The 17,595-nt window shown below is 42.4% G+C and overlaps 1 protein-coding gene across 17 annotated transcripts in view; it reads right to left on the reverse strand.

The window, feature by feature from the left end:
• The window catches only part of camk2b1 (calcium/calmodulin-dependent protein kinase (CaM kinase) II beta 1), a 76,758-nt gene that overhangs the window by 8,238 nt on the left and 50,925 nt on the right, over positions 1-17,595 (reverse strand). For 5 of the 17 annotated variants that reach the window (XM_069687804.1, XM_069687803.1, XM_069687789.1 and 2 more), the window contains 4 exons: positions 15,457-15,489; positions 12,462-12,530; positions 7,725-7,769; positions 5,299-5,347 (listed from right to left, as the gene is read on the reverse strand). In XM_069687804.1, coding sequence (XP_069543905.1) covers positions 5,299-5,347; positions 7,725-7,769; positions 12,462-12,530; positions 15,457-15,489 — 196 coding nt within the window. Of the gene's footprint in view, positions 1-509; positions 597-5,298; positions 5,348-7,724; positions 7,770-12,461; positions 12,531-15,456; positions 15,490-17,595 lie in introns of all 17 variants that reach the window. The other 12 variants (XM_069687797.1, XM_069687794.1, XM_069687791.1 and 9 more) reach the window with 5 other exon arrangements.

Genomic DNA, 17,595 nt, shown 5'->3' on the forward strand with positions numbered 1-17,595 from the left:
ATCGTGGTACTGGGCGTGTTATTAGAGCTCTCCAAGACAAAGTCCGACTCAGACAAAGACAGCGAAGGCGACATAAAAGACACGCATGCTTAGAAAAATGTCAAAAAACAACAGACTGCATTAGGCAGAGCTGTGCTGTTATTCCATGTGTGTCCAACGGAGGGAGACGAAGAGTTGTTCTAAACACACGTGGAGGGTGGAAGAAGGCCGGAGGATGGGATAGGAGAGGAGTAGATTTACTACAAAGCATTTTCATGTTTTTTCAGAATGGCTTGATTTTTACTGTTGATGTTGTCAGTAAGATGCAAGAAGATGCTGATGAAGACTCGATATAAGTCGGGGTACTTCAGGGATTTAGTGTTGGTAAACGACGTGCGCTGTATGCTTTTACAACATGCAGGGACTGAATGGAAAACACACAAGGAGGGATTTAGTCAGAGTGAACTGCTAGTAGAGCATTTGAATGTGTGTGGGTTACAGGCTGCCTTTGGCGGGCCATGCTGACTTACAGTACACAGCTGAGGAGCCCTGAGAGCTATCAGGCTGGGAGCTTGTGCTGGACTGCGCCTTAAGCGAGCTGTTGTCTAAGCTCTTCCCTGATAACATGCATACAAACACACACACACACACACACACACACACACACACACATAGAGAGAGATGACAACACATTTTGCGCACAAAACCATAACAGAAATGTGACAGTGAGGAATGATGAAGATGACACGGTAGAGGAAGATAAATCCACGATGATGAAACCACTCAACCTTTTCTCCCTCTGAGAAATTACAGCTACTTTTCAGTGACAGTCCTCTGTGAATGGAGTTAACAAGAAGAAGAAGAAAAAAAGAAGAAGCTTTTTCCTCCTTATCTGAGTTAATGACTCGATTTTGGCAGGATCTACAGCTGTAGCTGCGGGTGCATCGGAGGTTTTACCGAGAATTTAATGAGAGTCTTGCCATAAAGCAGAGGATGGATAATGACGGTGATAATGTGAGAGAGATGTTACTCATTACTGCTGATCTGTTTAATCAGCGAGCACACGAACACTTCATTGACAAATAGAGGGGGGAAAATAGATGGCACAGATCTGGCAGGAGAGAAACGAATACAAAAGGGTGTTTTTTTTGCCACTGCAGGTACAACTGCACCCTCACAGACCAAAGCTTAAACAGTCCACAACATTTATATGCATCCATCTTTATTGTGTCATATACATATAAACAAAAATGGGATATCAACAGAATCAAACACAATCAACAGGTAATATAAGTAACACAGTCCAGCCCTTCCTGTTTGACTGACAGGCGATTTCTTGGAAGTGCATCCCTGCGATTGACACTTCATTCACCAAAAGAAGAGTAACAGGATTACCAATTTAACACCAAGTAATTTGTTTAAATTCTGACTGCTGGGAGGAAATGATCAACTGTACAGCAAAGCAGTAGACTAATGACTCAAAACAACACAGAGGAAAACCTGTGGAACGTTTTCTTTTCTATATAAGTATTGAGAGTAACGGAATAGATATGTGCTCAGATGCTCCAAAAGCCAGCACAGGTGTTGGGTTACAAACCAGCTGTTGAGCGCTGACCTGACAAGATCCCACAAAGGCCAACGTGACACAAACTATGCCAACCAAACACGGGTCCCCTTCCTTCCTCACTCACCTGGCTCTTGTAGTTTTGCCTGCGTTATATGCTTGTTAGTATCCTAAGAGTCTTAAAACTGACTAATGCTATCCAAGGGTGGCGCTAGCAGAGCGGTGTGTCTTGAACACCTCTGTGGGCACTCCGTCTCTGTTTCCTGCCACCAGAGCTAAATTTAGACGCCTCCCCCTTTTAGCCCCAGCTCCCAACCCAAGGTGCCCTCGCCCTCTCCACTCATGCCAGAGGGGTGGGGAGGTGAGGCTCCAATTTGGGACGCAGAAGGATACTATTATACTATTCACCGTGTGTACAGGGAAATAAGGAATGTCACAGTGGAGCCTGGGGATATAAAGGATTTTCAGATGATGTAATGCTCCTTTGGGCTACCCTACCTTCAGACAGGGTGAGTCTGATGAGACTGATGATGGGTTTTTGGAGCCAATGCCGATATCAGGGAGTAAAACAAATGTTGGTATCGATGCCAATATGCTTGATATATACACTGGATATTCAGTACATATACAGTAAACATTCATTTTTTGCAATGATCCCTCAAATGTGGTTGTCTTCTTGCCCACATTGGCATCAATGCACTGAAACAGTAAACTTTACTGAGAATTTAAGAATTAAAAGTAACTATAACCCAAAAACACAAATACAACATTTTCTAATTTACCCCAAGCATTTTTTATTGCATTAAGTTCTGTAAAAAAACGTTTTTAATATCGACACCTGTAACGATATATCTGCGATAGGCCAATATCGGCCTGTCAGTACTAGCCTGGCTGCGCCAACTGTAGCTCACAGCTTCAGTTTTCTTCGCTGTGATAACTGTCTGTAATTCGGCTCGTATTAGCGTTTGCACAGCCACTCTGAAAGGCGGACCAATCGGTGACCAGCGTTGGTCGCTTGTCCCGTCCCTCCTTTACTGTGATTGGACGGCTGGTGACAGTGAACTCTCGCTGACCAGAAAAAAAATAAAAAATTGCCAAACGTTGAGCGTTCAGCACAAAATAAACACTCAGCACCTCGTCAAGCTGCTGCCGTTCATTAAAACAATAAAACAAAAATATGCTGTGCTTAGGAAAATTCGCTTCAGTGGACACGGTAGGTAGTTGCAGTGGTGGCAGAGTGTCGGGCGGTTTCGGCGCATGCTGATTGGTTAAAATTAACCGGCGGTAGGATCGAACGACTGCAAACGATTCCCTATGGAGGGAGACCAGACCCACATATTCATGGGGTAAAATTGGGTCTGGTTCTTACCGGGCTCGGTCAGTACATCAACCTGGCTCTAATTTTGATAATTGATTTTAAATAAGCAACACTGTGAACTTCCATGAAAATTTGTTATCTTACAATATTTTCAGACTCATTATCTGACCCAGAATCACATGCTTTGGGGGATAAGGCACAAAAACATGGACCGCTCCTCATTTCCAAATAACGCTGCTATATCGTCAGTGACATTTAGTTAGTGCGCAGTAATGTCTCCACATTATTTGAAAAAGAACAACTTTACAGGAGTTGCACCTGAAGTTATACTGCACATGCAGACACCAGGAGCGACATGACAACATCCCCTCGCTGCAATGTATTCAATGAACTGCTGAAACTGTTTATGTGATTTATCAGCTTACTGAGAAGCTTCCTAATGAAGCAGCGGGTCAAACGTTACGATGTTATGTATCTGTTATGAATCTGATCCAAAGGGTGGAGGTGATGAAATAGAGAAATACATCTTTTGGGTTCACTTTATTTTCTAATTTACCGTTTTTCCACTTGAAACACGTTTGAGCTCCTTCCTGTCAGGGTTTGAGGTCAGACGTAGAGATTTTGCTCTTCTTTGAGAAAAAAGGCCCTGCAGTAACTTTTACTTTCAAAACTTTTTAAATCGCCGTCATTTTTCACTACAACTGCCACTTTTAACATAAGTCACCAAAACTTCCTTCCATGCTGTAATGTTCCAACACTGGTTAATTTTTCTTGCAGACCAACGTGATTGCTCTGCCATGGTTGCTAGGGAATTCATGACATAGCAGCAAAACCTCAATCAGGAGGAGGAGAAGATGGAAGCACACATTCTGTTCTGCATGCTTGGCACCAAAACGATACATTCATGACCCGATTTAGATGCATTGTGCTCTGCTGAGATGTGGAGTGTTTGAGTGTGCTGGCATAGATAAGCAGAGGTTGTAACACACACACACACACACACACACACACACACACACACACACACACACACACACACACACACACACACACACACACACACACACACACACACACACACACACACACACACACACACACACACACACACAAATTCAGCCACACACAAAGTGGACAAAACAGGCTCGACACGAAATAACTTTTGCTGATATGTGTGATCTTGCACGCACAGACAGTTATTTCACAATTCCAGCGACAAGTAACAGACACACACGCGCGCGCACACACGCACAGCACAACACGAGTACATGACTCTGCAAGCTGACACCCCACAAAGGCATGTTGGTATTTAAGAGGTGCGTGTTTCTCAGTATTAGGATTTCAGCCAAACGCCACCACTTTTGAGAAAGCCAAACCACAACAGCATTACAAGGCCTCTTCCATTTCACCCCCCCTGCCACACACACACACACACACACACACACACACACACACACACACACACACACACACACACACACACACACACACACACACACACACACACACACCCTGCCGTCACCCCTCTGACACGCACACACACATCTTCAGTGTTTTTGCATTAGGAAGCAGTACAGCTATGCTCCATGAGGGGTCAGTAAGAGGTCAGCTAGCTGCCAGTTGACTGGCTGGTGACTCAATTAGATGACACCATCAATACCACACATGAAGTTATGTATTATTTTATTTTTTAAATAACAATCGCTGTACATTTAACACATGCTGCTGTGCTTACAGTAGGGTGTTTACACACAAACTGAATTTTAAAGAATGAAATAATTTCCACTTAAAAAGTCCTGTAATGATTTACTATACAAATGAAGCCAGTCGCAAAAGGCTTTTTCACCAGTTGGCATCAGAATACATTTCAGTCCCAAGGTTTGTGATATTACAGCCCAATACACAAGAGAAGCTCGTGCAAAGCAGAGACCAGTTATGAGAGCACTTTTTAAAGGCTCTCTGGATCGTCAGTACACCAGTAAGTAACTGTAATGCTAAGCTTAAAAAAAAAAGAAGCAATCTCAAAGAGAGAATCATTCAGATACAACAAAAGAGCCGCTTTCACATTGCATGAAGACTTCAGCAATCCATTTTCCTATTTGAAACTGAAGAGCAGTCACCAAATCCACCATTAAAAAGCTGAAATGTGAGCGAGCCCAACAAATCTGCTCTTCTTTCTGGGTGAGTGTGCTATTGGCTAAACATACACTTGTTTTGCACATTTTTTTAATGCCTGTCCAAAAATGTGTTGTTTGTCTTGTGATATCTATGACTGCAGTAAGAAAAAAAAAAAAAAAAAAAACCTCAATTAAAAAGTGATGATCCAAAATTTGTCAAGATCCCAGGAGTATTTGGGCATTTCATTTGAAGCAAACAGTACATAATTATTATTTTTGTATTTCTTATTTCATCTTTTTTGATATCTCTGCAGTCTTACCTTTCACATCTTCATCCTCCACGGTGGTGTTGCTGCTGTCTGATGATTCCTGGAGATCAGAGACAGACAGTCAGCTTGGGCCTGAGCATGACAGGGCTGAATACACATGAAGACAGACACATCACCAGAAGGCGTAAGCATGTGTCCTGACAAAACCAAAAACGGAAATGCAGATTCAGTTCACAGCCAGATGTCAAACAAGGACAAAATCCCTGTTTTGTTTGTTACTGCTGAAGCGTTAGTCACAAACATCCAACCTTTACAGTTTAAAATCATGCCACCAAAACACACGTCAACAACGCAGCTCTGCTTATTTTCTCATCCTTGACCTAAAACCTCTTTTTTTCTACCCAATGCTGTTGGCATGTGTGTGTGTGTGTGTGTGTGTGTGTGTGTGTGTGTGTGTGTGTGTGTGTGTGTGTGTGTGTGTGTGTGTGTGTGTGTGTGTGTGTGTGTGTGTGTGTGTGTCACACAATGTGGACAAATGTCATCTTTATTCAAAGGGCGCTCTTGTCTCTTGCTGAAACTCCATCCATTACAATGGAAGCAGGTAGACTGGACTCTCACAGGGTGATGAGTTGTCATCTTAAGCAGCGCGTCAGATCATTTCAATCTATTCATCTACCTGTCTGTGTGCCTGGCTGGCTGTCTCTCTGCAGCCTTTCGCCAGAGGAGGAGTTTTCTGATTTTCAATTAGCAGATTAAATGGGCCTAAATTCCCCCGCATGTCGAGGAGAGTTGAGAGACTCGCTGACCTCATTAAAAGTACGCACGTGCTCGAAACAGCATCACGAGCACAAAGCACAAAAGTGGTTTCAGAGCCTTTTAAAGAGCAGCTGGTGACCTGAGGAGAGGAAGAAGGAGCGAGAAAGAAATGTGTGTATGAAAGTGTGAGTGAGAGAAGAACTGCATCCGCAAATATTAGAGATATCAGGGAAAATGTGTGATTACACCTTCAGTTTGTTTTCTTTGGTCTGAAACTATAGAGATGGTTTTTGTGACATTTTGCATCATATTCATGTTGTTTCATCCTTCTGCTATACAAGCAAGAGCTTCCAAAATATTACTTATGTAAATATGACACATTTACTCTCTCAAGTATTTTTACTACAAACATAGTAATTTCTCAGCTGACATTAAGGCATTACATTTAACTGATCTTGACTCAGTTTGCCTGTTTTCTCAAGCCACAATGTCCATACATGACAGACTGCTGGTGTATATTTACATTTGTTTTCTTAAACTCACACAATGTTATTACTACACAACTTATTATTGGCTGACAAAGCTCATAAAGCATCATTCTTAACTGTCCAGATGGAGCGACCTGAGTGGAAGCTCAAGAGGTAAAGTGTGCTTCTTTAAACCAGCCAGAAGTCTCAGTTTTTTCCTGTATGGCCTCGATTGGGACTCTGCCAGACTCCAAATTCAAAGCCATGCACTTGACTGAGGACTGACCCAAGATCTAACGCAAAGGTCACTCTGCTGTGATGCAAACTGGGGGGGGGGGGGGGGGGGGGGGGGGGGGGGCATTGGAACAAAGTTATTGCCCTTCAACTGGGCCTATCACAGCTACGTAAAAACAACCTCTGCAAACACACAATGGCGTAATAAAAATGCCTGGTCATGCCTACGAGGAAGGGATCTTACTGCAAAGTCATGCAGGTTCATGCACAACCCCTAAACATACACGTTCACACCAACTACTTTTAAGAGGCTACATGAGAGTGTAGAAATATATACACCCAAAGACAGTCCTTATACAGAAAATCAAAGAAAAAAAAAACATGATTTTTTTTTAACTACATCACAGCTCTCGGACAACATAATCGAGATTTTATAATATGGTAAAAGACGTTTTTGCATAAACATCAAATCATTAGCATTACTGCTCATTATGCTGCACAATGCTTTGAACAAAGACGAGGAGGAAGACTGACTCATACTAGGAGTTGTAATATTTTCATATTCTTAATTAAGGGAAAGTACACAGGGAAGCTTTTACTGAATACTGAAATAAGCATAATGTTAACTCTGGTAAATTATTGTTTACTTTCTCAGCTCAAGGGAGATCCAAGCTCTTCAGTCTTGAAGAGACGTATTTAGTTTCCCACGTTCCTTAATATAAATGTGTGTTTGTGAAGCTCCCACTGAGTGGAAAACTAACACATAACGTTTGTTTGATGAGGCTCAAGTTAACAAGCGACATTTACTATCCCACCCAAACTCTGTTCCCTTCATAATACTAAGACATTAATGTGAGGAGTTTAACATCTAGCAACGCACACTCAGACATATGCACAGCGCCATGGTGCGCTCACACAGATGCATGATGACAAGAGGGATCAAAGGACTGGAGAGGATCAGGAAGAGGAGAATGACAAAGAAGGATAAAGAGCGGGTCGGGACCGGGGAATGACGTGTACCTTCGTCCGGTCCACTGGATTATGGATGACAGTTGTCTGAGGTTCCTGGAGGAAGAGGAGGGGAGATGTAGAAGATGGAATAAAAGAGAGAAAGTACAGAAAAAGGAGGGAGAGGGTGAGAAAGAAAGAGAGCAGCATTTGACATATACGTAGATAGAAATGGTTCAAGTGTAAAACAATGAGATGATGAGGAAAAGAGAGAGAGAGAGAGAGAGAGGAGTGATATGAATGTTGGATGAAGAGAAAGTGCTTGTTAAATGTCGGCAGAGGAGAGAAGGGAAGCGATTGAGTGGGTGGATGAGCTGAAAACTGTAATTTGGAGTCAGTTCTGTTCTCCGCACGCACGCACGCACACACACACACACACACACACACACACACACACAGAGACAGTGCTGAAACTTGGGGTGAAGTCTTCAATCGGCACATCAATACTCACAGTTTCTCTCTCACACACCATCTTGTTCCCATCACCTCAGGGGACGATCACACAAACTCTCACCATAACTACTACTTCCCTAATCCTAACCATGAGACTAACCTTAATCTAAACCTAACTTTGATCTATGCCCTCATCCCAAAACGCATCGTTTGCGATATGGAAACTTGTTTTTTGTCACTAAAATAGAGGCAAGTGGCCACAACTGGAGATACACAAGCTTTTAGACACACAAAATAAGTACACAGCCAAAGGGAAGAGACAGCAGGAAGTTGCCCCCGGAACTGACATATTTGTTAACCGTAAATTCTCCAGGCTCTTGCTGTACATGGGTTTTCTTTCTTTCTGCTGTGCACGCAGAACTCTGAACCACGTGTTACATATTGAAAATCTACACTGGATGATGTGAATTGTAAAACTAAAGGGACAAACACATGAGGAGCATAAAGCAGCCAGCTCATACAATATGCATAAAATGTGCTGTGACATCGATAAACACCAGCTTCAAAGTATTACGAGGCGCTGGCACGAGACTGTAATGCTCCACAAGATGAAAAAGGGTCGTTCTGTTCTCTTCACACTCATCCCAAAAGAAAAGGCGATCACTGCCGGGCAGATAATGACATCATTCTAGGATCCCTTTCCAAAAGGAACCCTAAAATGACTTAGTCAGAAATGGCTGTAGTTTGTCAAGACTGTACGAAGACAATCGTCTCAGTTACTCCACAAAATTCCCCATAAAACTTTTGTGTTAGAACTCAGTTATTCCTTCCTGCTGCTGATGACATCGTGTCCTCTGACGGGGGTTTGACCATTACCCTTACACATCACCGCCGACCTCACATTAACTCTGCTGCTCTCCCAGGGACATGATCATCTTTTTTTGTTTCCAGAAACACAGCTCACGTATGAGGTCCGATTCCAGCGATCTGATTGGTCAACTGTACATTCAGAACGTGCTCAAACCAGCATAACGACTGCTCATCACTAGAAATATCACTCCGACTCCTCAATGGCAATAATCAACTCTGTAATCGGAATTGAATATCATATAATATGCAATATAATGTTGTTTTTACTTGTTATATGCTTGTTAAATTTAAACCATTACACAAAATCCTGTCTTTGTCCTTTTTTTGTCACGCCGAGCACCCGTACCGTAACACCATAGATAGTCGCTCACTTAAAATCCAAGCGGCTGCTACCTCGACCGACACATGACTGCTAACTTGACTGCTGTCCGGTAATTGGTTTACATCTATCTTAAAAATACACGTGTCCATTGATTTAAATTTTCAGCGGATATTTTCATTACAAGATTGAGCGAGCTAAGCAGTTTAGTGTTTCTATGTTCTGTATTCATTCAGTTTGAGAAACGATCTCAGAAAGCATTAAAACGGACTAGATCTCGTCTCTGTTGCTAGGGTTGTTACTAAGGGGTCGGCCTACGTCCTGGAGTGGTAAACATTGTACACATTACATAAGAGTCTACTAACCTGACTGGTTGTTTTCCAGTTGTTAGTCATACCCCATGTATTGCCCTGAAAATGGAGATCGCACTAACAAAAAGTTTTGTATTTTGAGAGCAAATTGCCCCACAATATGAATACATTTTGATTCCATATTTTGTTTAGTTGGTACCTGGTTGTATAATCGCAATATTACTATTAGTATTACTGTTGATATTGCTTAAGTATAGCATATGTCTATTTAAGTATATTTGCACATTTCAGATGCCTACACCCAACAAACTACTTCCAGGTCAGAAGATTAAGGTCATGCAAGTGAAGGCCTGGCAGCTCTGTACTGAAGGAGTTAATGTACCAAATGGCTAAACACTAACTAGCTCAGGTCTCTGGTAACAGCATGGAGATCACAGGCGCCTTCCCACTACTTACTCCCTTCAAAGATCAGAAAGACGGCCTCTTCTGCTCCATGCTGGAGCCAACACGTCCCCAAAGACTCTCAAAGCACATCAATGTAAACTTCCCATCAAACACTTCTGAAATGATGACTGCACTTGCTATAAGTAGAGCGCTAAAGTGAAACATCACATGGTTGCGCGCGCGCGCACACACACACACACACACACACACACACACACACACACACACACACACACACACACACACACACACACACACACACACACACACACACACACACACACACACAATGCAAACAATGTCTATAGTAAAAATATGCTCCTATGTTTGCACATGTTGCTCCATGTTAATGACTCAATGTATAAATGATCACTACATCCTGATGTTAGTTGTACGAACATCAGGACAGAGCGCTGAATGCTGTAGAGGATTTTAGACAGCAGGATTTCATCGAGAAAAATATTTTAAAAATGCTTCAAAAAAAAGAGCTTTACTGAATTTTTGGATCAGATGAAAGCAAGTTGGCTTTTGTAATTGCTCTGCCATGCTTACAGTTGTTTGTGAGAGCTGTAGTGTTTGTGCACTCAGAGTGATCATCACCTATCTTTGATCGATCAAATAATGAAGGTTTTCATCCCGTACAGAAACTGCAGTGGTGGATGCTGATTTGTATTGTTACATGGGAAGTAAACCTCAGGAAATTCTCAATTTTCTCAGAAAGACAAAAGAGTGAAACGCAGAATGAGTGACTGCATAGAAGTTACAGAAGCTGGTGAATTAAAAGTTAAGCCTTTAATTTCAGCTCTCTGTGATGTGCGACTCTAGCTATATATTGTAGAGCATAAAATGGTGTCAGAAACATGATGGTCTTTCACATGGAGCTCACTGTAAGAATCCAATGAAAATTATTTATTTCATAAAAATGTATCTTAATGTGGTTTTAGTTATGCACTTTAAAAAGTTTACAAAAATGGCTATACAATCCAAAAAAACTTTTTTTTTTTTTAGAGGGAATCGTGATAATATCAGAAAACTAAAGCAAACTAATGACACTACACTTTACGAGAGGAGCTTGCAGCAAATGTAAAATGTAGTTTCTTAACAAGAAAACATGCTATGAACCTGTCGCCTCTAGCAGCAATTTACTCTGAATGACTAGCAGAGATAAATAAATGTAGTGACAAAACACAGATGATGGATGCAAATATTTGCTTTTTTTTTTTTATATATATATCAAAGCTGACGACAATTTTAAATGTCACCAAATGATGAATGGTGTCTACTACCAAAAGGTTTTAATCAGCAGTGTTTTTGCACTGCTTAAAAATGCTTTTTAAAACTAAAAAGCTGAGAAAAAACAGGGTTACTACAATGTATATACATATATGACTGATGAACAGTTAACTTATAATGTCTCATTGTAAATCAGTAGTCAGTGATTTTTGTTCAGCACTGGCGTTGACTAAAACCATCGGCTGTCTGAAGGTGTCGGCATCAACATGTAATTTATTCACTTGTTGGTGTTTGACAAAGATGTGTTGTTGGATCATTACAATATAACGGACTGACAAATGATAGAGGCTACTAATAATCAAAAGTGATGGTAAAAGTGAACTGTTGCATCAATAAATATAATCATAAGTGTTATTCTATACTTCATGTCCACACAGATCAACAACAGAAGCACGCAATGTAAACAAATGTGAAGTATAATTCCTGCTTCTGGACGGTCCTCCAGGTATCACAAAGTGTTTGTGACCAAGAGCCTGAGAGCATTCAGGTTTTCATTCCAACCCACCAGGCAGGCGGTTTTCACAGATTTTCAAACCATCAACAGAAGAGGAGGAATTCTCTGAAATCAGCTGGTGTGCTATTTGGCTGGAAGGGCAATCTGCAGACCTTTGGACCCTCAGTGGGAAACAATTGCTCTCCAGGCAGAAGGGGGTAAATCGCACTGACAGTCCCGGCAGGCATCGGATGTCTGTTCGTCTTTGGCAAACTTTCACTGGCAGAGAAAATAACAAAGTAGCACGATATCAACCCGCGTGCAAGTCACATAGCATCCCCACCTGCCAGGAGGAAATGTTTCCTGACACCACCTGCTGGTTTGAGACCTACCCGACTTCTGTGGCCATCGCCGTGGCGAGGCAAAGATCAACCATAGCCGGCAGGACAGAGGAAAACAGACAGAGGGGAAGGAACAGGGGAGCGGGGTAAGGTGCAGGGAGGGGCACAAATACACACACACACACACACACACACACACACACACACACACACACACACACACACACACACACACACACACACACACACACACACACACACACACACACACACACACACACACACACACACACACACACACACACACCACACACGGAGGTGAAGGGGGCGTTAGGAGGTAAATACCAGAGCAGGTGAAGGGATGTTTCCTTTGGGGCTGGTGACTATGCTGTTTTTGGTGCTGTTTGTCTGGGGCTGTGCAGGAAAGGAGAGGAAAGTAAGGAGACACAACAAGAGTGTTAACAACAGCAAGAGGTGGCTTTGTGAGTGTGTGTCCAAGCATGTGTGTGCTTGTATGTGAGCGTTAGCGTGCATCCTTGGATTTAATTAAGATTCGTCTTTTCACAAAACACTTTCATTTCTGGGTAAAATTATTAAAGCTGCAGATATGTTGGCGGGTGATGTGTTCACATGCTGAGGTGATTTCTGGTCGGTGCAGGACAGCAGTGTGCGATTTAAAACAACAGTACCCTGGCAAAATTCCTGCACTACACAAGTAAGAGTTCAAACATGTAAGAACACTATTTGTTCGTGTACTGAAGTAAGTATGTCATCTGGAACACAGCACGTCATTTCATAATTGTTCAGGTTTGTTATTTTATATTTTTAAATTCCCCCAAAAATCTACGAACTGTAATGTACTGACAATTAAGTCAATTTCTTTTTTCTTTTTTTTTTAATATGTGATAAAAAAAATAAATAAAAGTAGCATTAAGAGTTGAAAAAATGATGGTTATGCAGGAAGTGAACGTTCTCATGAGGATAGTAAGATAAACAGGTGTTCTCATTCTCCAGGCCGATCTGAGATTGTGAGCAGTGACACGAAGGGGCGGGTGACGCTGCGTGACATCATCACGTTGTCACTGGTGACTTCCCCTCCTTTTATAAGCTTTGATGAAATGCTCTTTTGAAGACGACACATCAAAGAGAGCCCGGTTCTTTATAGTTGAACTGATCATCATGATTTGTGCATTGAATCTACATTACATTCAAAATCCTGTTGGGAAAAAATATTAACTGCAATTCCCTAAATGGATATGGAAGTGAACAACCATTAAATAAAATAAATAAATCTTAATCATGTGACAATTACATCTAAGAAATTCCTTTTCGTCAGTAAAAGGTTGAGATGAGTCACAGATTATTTAATGCCCCATTAAGCCTTCATATGGTGGGGTGTTGGTGTGATCATGATAAAAGAAAAAGGTGACAGAATTACACCTGCATTAACTCCGATTGAGTTCCCAAAATTCTCACAGTATAAATAAATAAAATATATTACTGATATATTAATAATGATCTATTATTTTAAAGGTAGTAATGAGGTGTACTGTTCAGTCATGCTGAATCAGAGTATTTGAAATTTGAACTGTTTGACACTCTGGATGGAAAAGATGATGGGTGCATATATGTTAACCGCAATATGAATGTTGTAAGCCACTAGGCTTAGAGGAGAGGAAGAGGAAGAGAAGAGGAAGAGGGAGGGGAGAGGAAGAGGAGAGGAAGAGGAGAGGAGAGGAGAGGAGAGGAGAGGAGAGGGAGGAGAGGAGAGGAGAGGAGAGGAGAGGAGAGGAGAGGAGAGGAGAGGAGAGGAGAGGAGAGGAGAGGAGAGGAGAGGAGAGGAGAGGAGAGGAGAGGAGAGGAGGACGTTAACACACACAAGTGCAAAGACACAACACAATGCATCCACACAAACAGCCGTGAAAATAAAAGCTGACATATAGACATTACACACACACACACACACACACACACACACACACACACACACACACACACACACACACACACACACACACACACACACACACACACACACACACACACACACACACACACACACACACACACACACACACTAAACTTTCACAGCCATTCCCAAACAAATACCCGCGCTCACACACACATTAAACCAACTAAAGCTGTCGTCAGCCTGAGTCACTCCGGCTGATGAATGTAAACGTATTCCTCATCAAAGTAACGATTAGTGAGTGAGCTGTCTTAGTCAAAGCTTGTTTGCAGTATCAACTCAGGGCCCTTGGCATTTGCGTTGTGTGTTTGTGTTGAGAAAATTCTTCACACTTCTTAAAGGCATTTAAAATAAAAATAAAAAAACTGGCAGCAGTTCCCAGGTTCACCGACGGTGGACCTTAAAAGTAGAATTGCGGTGATAAAAATCACGATTCAGCACAACAGCGGTCAGACATGAAGAAGTGATCACACATCGTTGCAGCAATGAATAAAAAGGACAGAGTCGGTTAACATGTCCACAGGTGGTTTCCCAAATGGGCGAGGAGAGCGGTGCACGGGGAGAACAACGGAGGAAGAGGAGCAGAGGAGATGCCAGGTCAGAGAGAGAAGAAGGTTCCTCAGGGCACAAGAGAGGGACACAAGTGAGGGGTCAAGTAGCCTTCAAATTCACTTCTACGAATTAAAAAAATCTATTTCTGTTTGGTTTATTATTCTTATGCAAATTGCTGTTTGATTTCAAATTCTGAATGAAGTGAGAGGTGCTGTAATCGGTTCTTAGAGGTGGTCCCAGGAGCAAGTACCCATAATTTGACTCCTACTTTTAGTCTGAAGTATGTACATTATCATACTAATCCTGTGGCCTTGGAGTGACTCTGACGGAACTCAAACACCCTACTTCCATTACGTGTTCAGAGTAATGTCGGGGTCAGTCTCATGGCAGCACACTTTGCAAGAGATCATCCCCACCCATCAATCAGCACGACCGAGGCTGTGACTCCTGCCAGGAATGATATTTGTCTTTGTGTGATCTGGTAGTTCTCACTGCTCTCAGAAGCAGCTCAGTTTCTTTAACTCCTAACAAGGTGCTACTAATGCTGACATGCAAAATGCATCGGCTCTTCTGCACCAGCGCATTATTCACAAGAAGTGCCTACATGACAGCTGAAGGCTGTTTGAACGAAGAATGTTTTATGAATTGGGCACCGCCTCATTAATAGTTCAGTGAAATGAAGGAGACCTGACTCCACCTATTAAGTAGAAGAAAGGCACGAGGAAGGTGGATAAAGCAAATAAAGGAGTGGAAATGGGAAGAAAAAAAAAAGAAAAAAAAAAGAGAGACTGGGCAAATGCATAAAAAAAGCATGCTCACCATATACTGGACAGTAGAGCTGGACTTGCGTTTCTGTCCTCAGCCAAGTGATGGATGGATTTATTGATGGGTGTGCAGATGGTAGAAGAAGGAGAGGTGAGGAGGAAATAAAATAACCAATGACACCAAGTGAATGTACTGACACAAAGAACAAAACAGAAAGTGTCAGTTTAAATCTAAAGTTGTTCCCTGATAACAAGAGCTTCAATCGTGAAGAGAAGACTTTTCCAGACAGATTGGACGAAGCAGAAGAAGGACCAGCTCCGCAAAGGAAGAAGATTTTAAAGTAGGGAGGTGCAAGCAGACAAAGAAGAGTTGATTTAAGTGGAAGAGAACACAGGAGTTGGTCAGACGGCAAAACTGTGATTCACTGTTCTTCTGTCAACTGATTAAAAAGCATTTGGGACAACAAGAAGCAAGATGGTGCCATAATAGAATAACAAGACAAGGAGATGCAAAATGTATTCCTTCAGAATGCGAAAGCACTCCCAGAAGTCATTTGAAATTTAAAATCATGACGGGCTCCAAAAGTTTTGCTGTTAAATGTAGCATTTATACATCAATAAATTATCAGCACAATAATGACCAAGACCAAAATAAACACTGGAACCTGAATGTTATATTCATGTGAATTCAGGTCAGATCGGTTCTGGAGCAGTTTATCTGACCATCATACGTACAAGAATGTTACATAAACGATCTTTTGATACAAATCAGCACAGTGTGATTTAAATATTACAACACTGTTTGAAATGTGGAACGAAGAGGTTTTAATGGACAGGAGCTGATATCACAGGAAGTTAAAGGTGCCAGAGAGAGGACACCTGCTTACACTGGGCAGGTGCTACAGCAGGAAAACGTCAGGTGGAGGAGAGGAGAGGAGAGGAGAGGAGAGGAGAGGAGAGGAGAGGAGAGGAGAGGAGAGGAGAGGAGAGGAGAGGAGAAGAGAGGAGAGGAGAGGAGAGGAGAGGAGTGTCACCGCGAGAAGAAAAGAACACGCGGAGGGAAGAGACGGAGGAGAAACAAGCGAAGAGGGAGACGAGGAGGAAAGCAAGGACGGCAGCAAACGAAGAAGACGCCTCTAGAAATGGTTTGAAGTGTGTGGGGAGCCTGTTGCTAGGCGATGAGCGCGCCGCAGTGGAAGTAAGCATCTATTTCTGTCGTCTGAGTTTCCAGGGTCCAGACTGGCAGCTATTCCTGGAACCGGAGTCACATTCCCTGTTAATAGTGGGGCGGGGGTGGACGGGGGATGTGGAGGGGGGTGGGCGGGGCGTGTCATGCACACACTCTCAAACGAACACACACATACGCTCCGGCACATGAGGGGTACCACACACACAGACACACACACTTACGCACGCTCTATGTGCAGGCATGCTCACAACCCCCATTTGTGCTTTCAGTCTTCTTTTCAACCTGACAATCAAATGGGATCACACACACACACAAACACACACACAAACACACACACACACACACACACACACACACACACACACACACACACACACACACACACACACACACACACACACACACACACACACACACACACACACAATGTATAATGCTGAGAAGCATTAACATCATGTTCCATGTTTTGTCACACACTGTCATGCATGCAGGCTGCACACACGGACACGTTAATGGGAGCTGCGTGTGGGACGTGTTACTGCAGTGTGTGTATGCGAGAGAGTGGGATGGTGAGAGATCTTCATTAAAGGATGAACGTGGGGTTAAAGACCAGATGGGGTGAGGAGGAAAAGGAAGCACTATAATAGAGGGATGAGGAGAGGATGTGATGAAAACAACTAATGGAGAGGGCTGACAGATGGTTACATTTAATAATGGAGATGGAGAGGTGGCTGAATCATGACAAATCAAAATAAAGGCTGCTATTAGAAGGATGTGCTACTTGAGGCCTGTGAACTGGCCAGCGACATGCAGGCTGATACATGAGCGTACACACAAAAGCACACACAAGTAGACGGACACGTGTCCACAGATGTGCATCCAGGGTAGGGCTGTGGCTTCTTTACATTACATTACATTTAGCTGACGCTTTTATCCAAAGCGACTTCCAATAAGTGCATTTCAACCATGAAACCCAGAACAACAAGAATCAAGAAAATACAATTT

The sequence above is a fragment of the Brachyistius frenatus genome, unplaced genomic scaffold, assembly GCF_029030835.1.
Source record: "Brachyistius frenatus isolate BFR_SWC_R1_liver_20210118 unplaced genomic scaffold, ASM2903083v1 Contig_491, whole genome shotgun sequence".
In the NCBI taxonomy this organism is placed as follows: domain Eukaryota; kingdom Metazoa; phylum Chordata; class Actinopteri; family Embiotocidae; genus Brachyistius; species Brachyistius frenatus.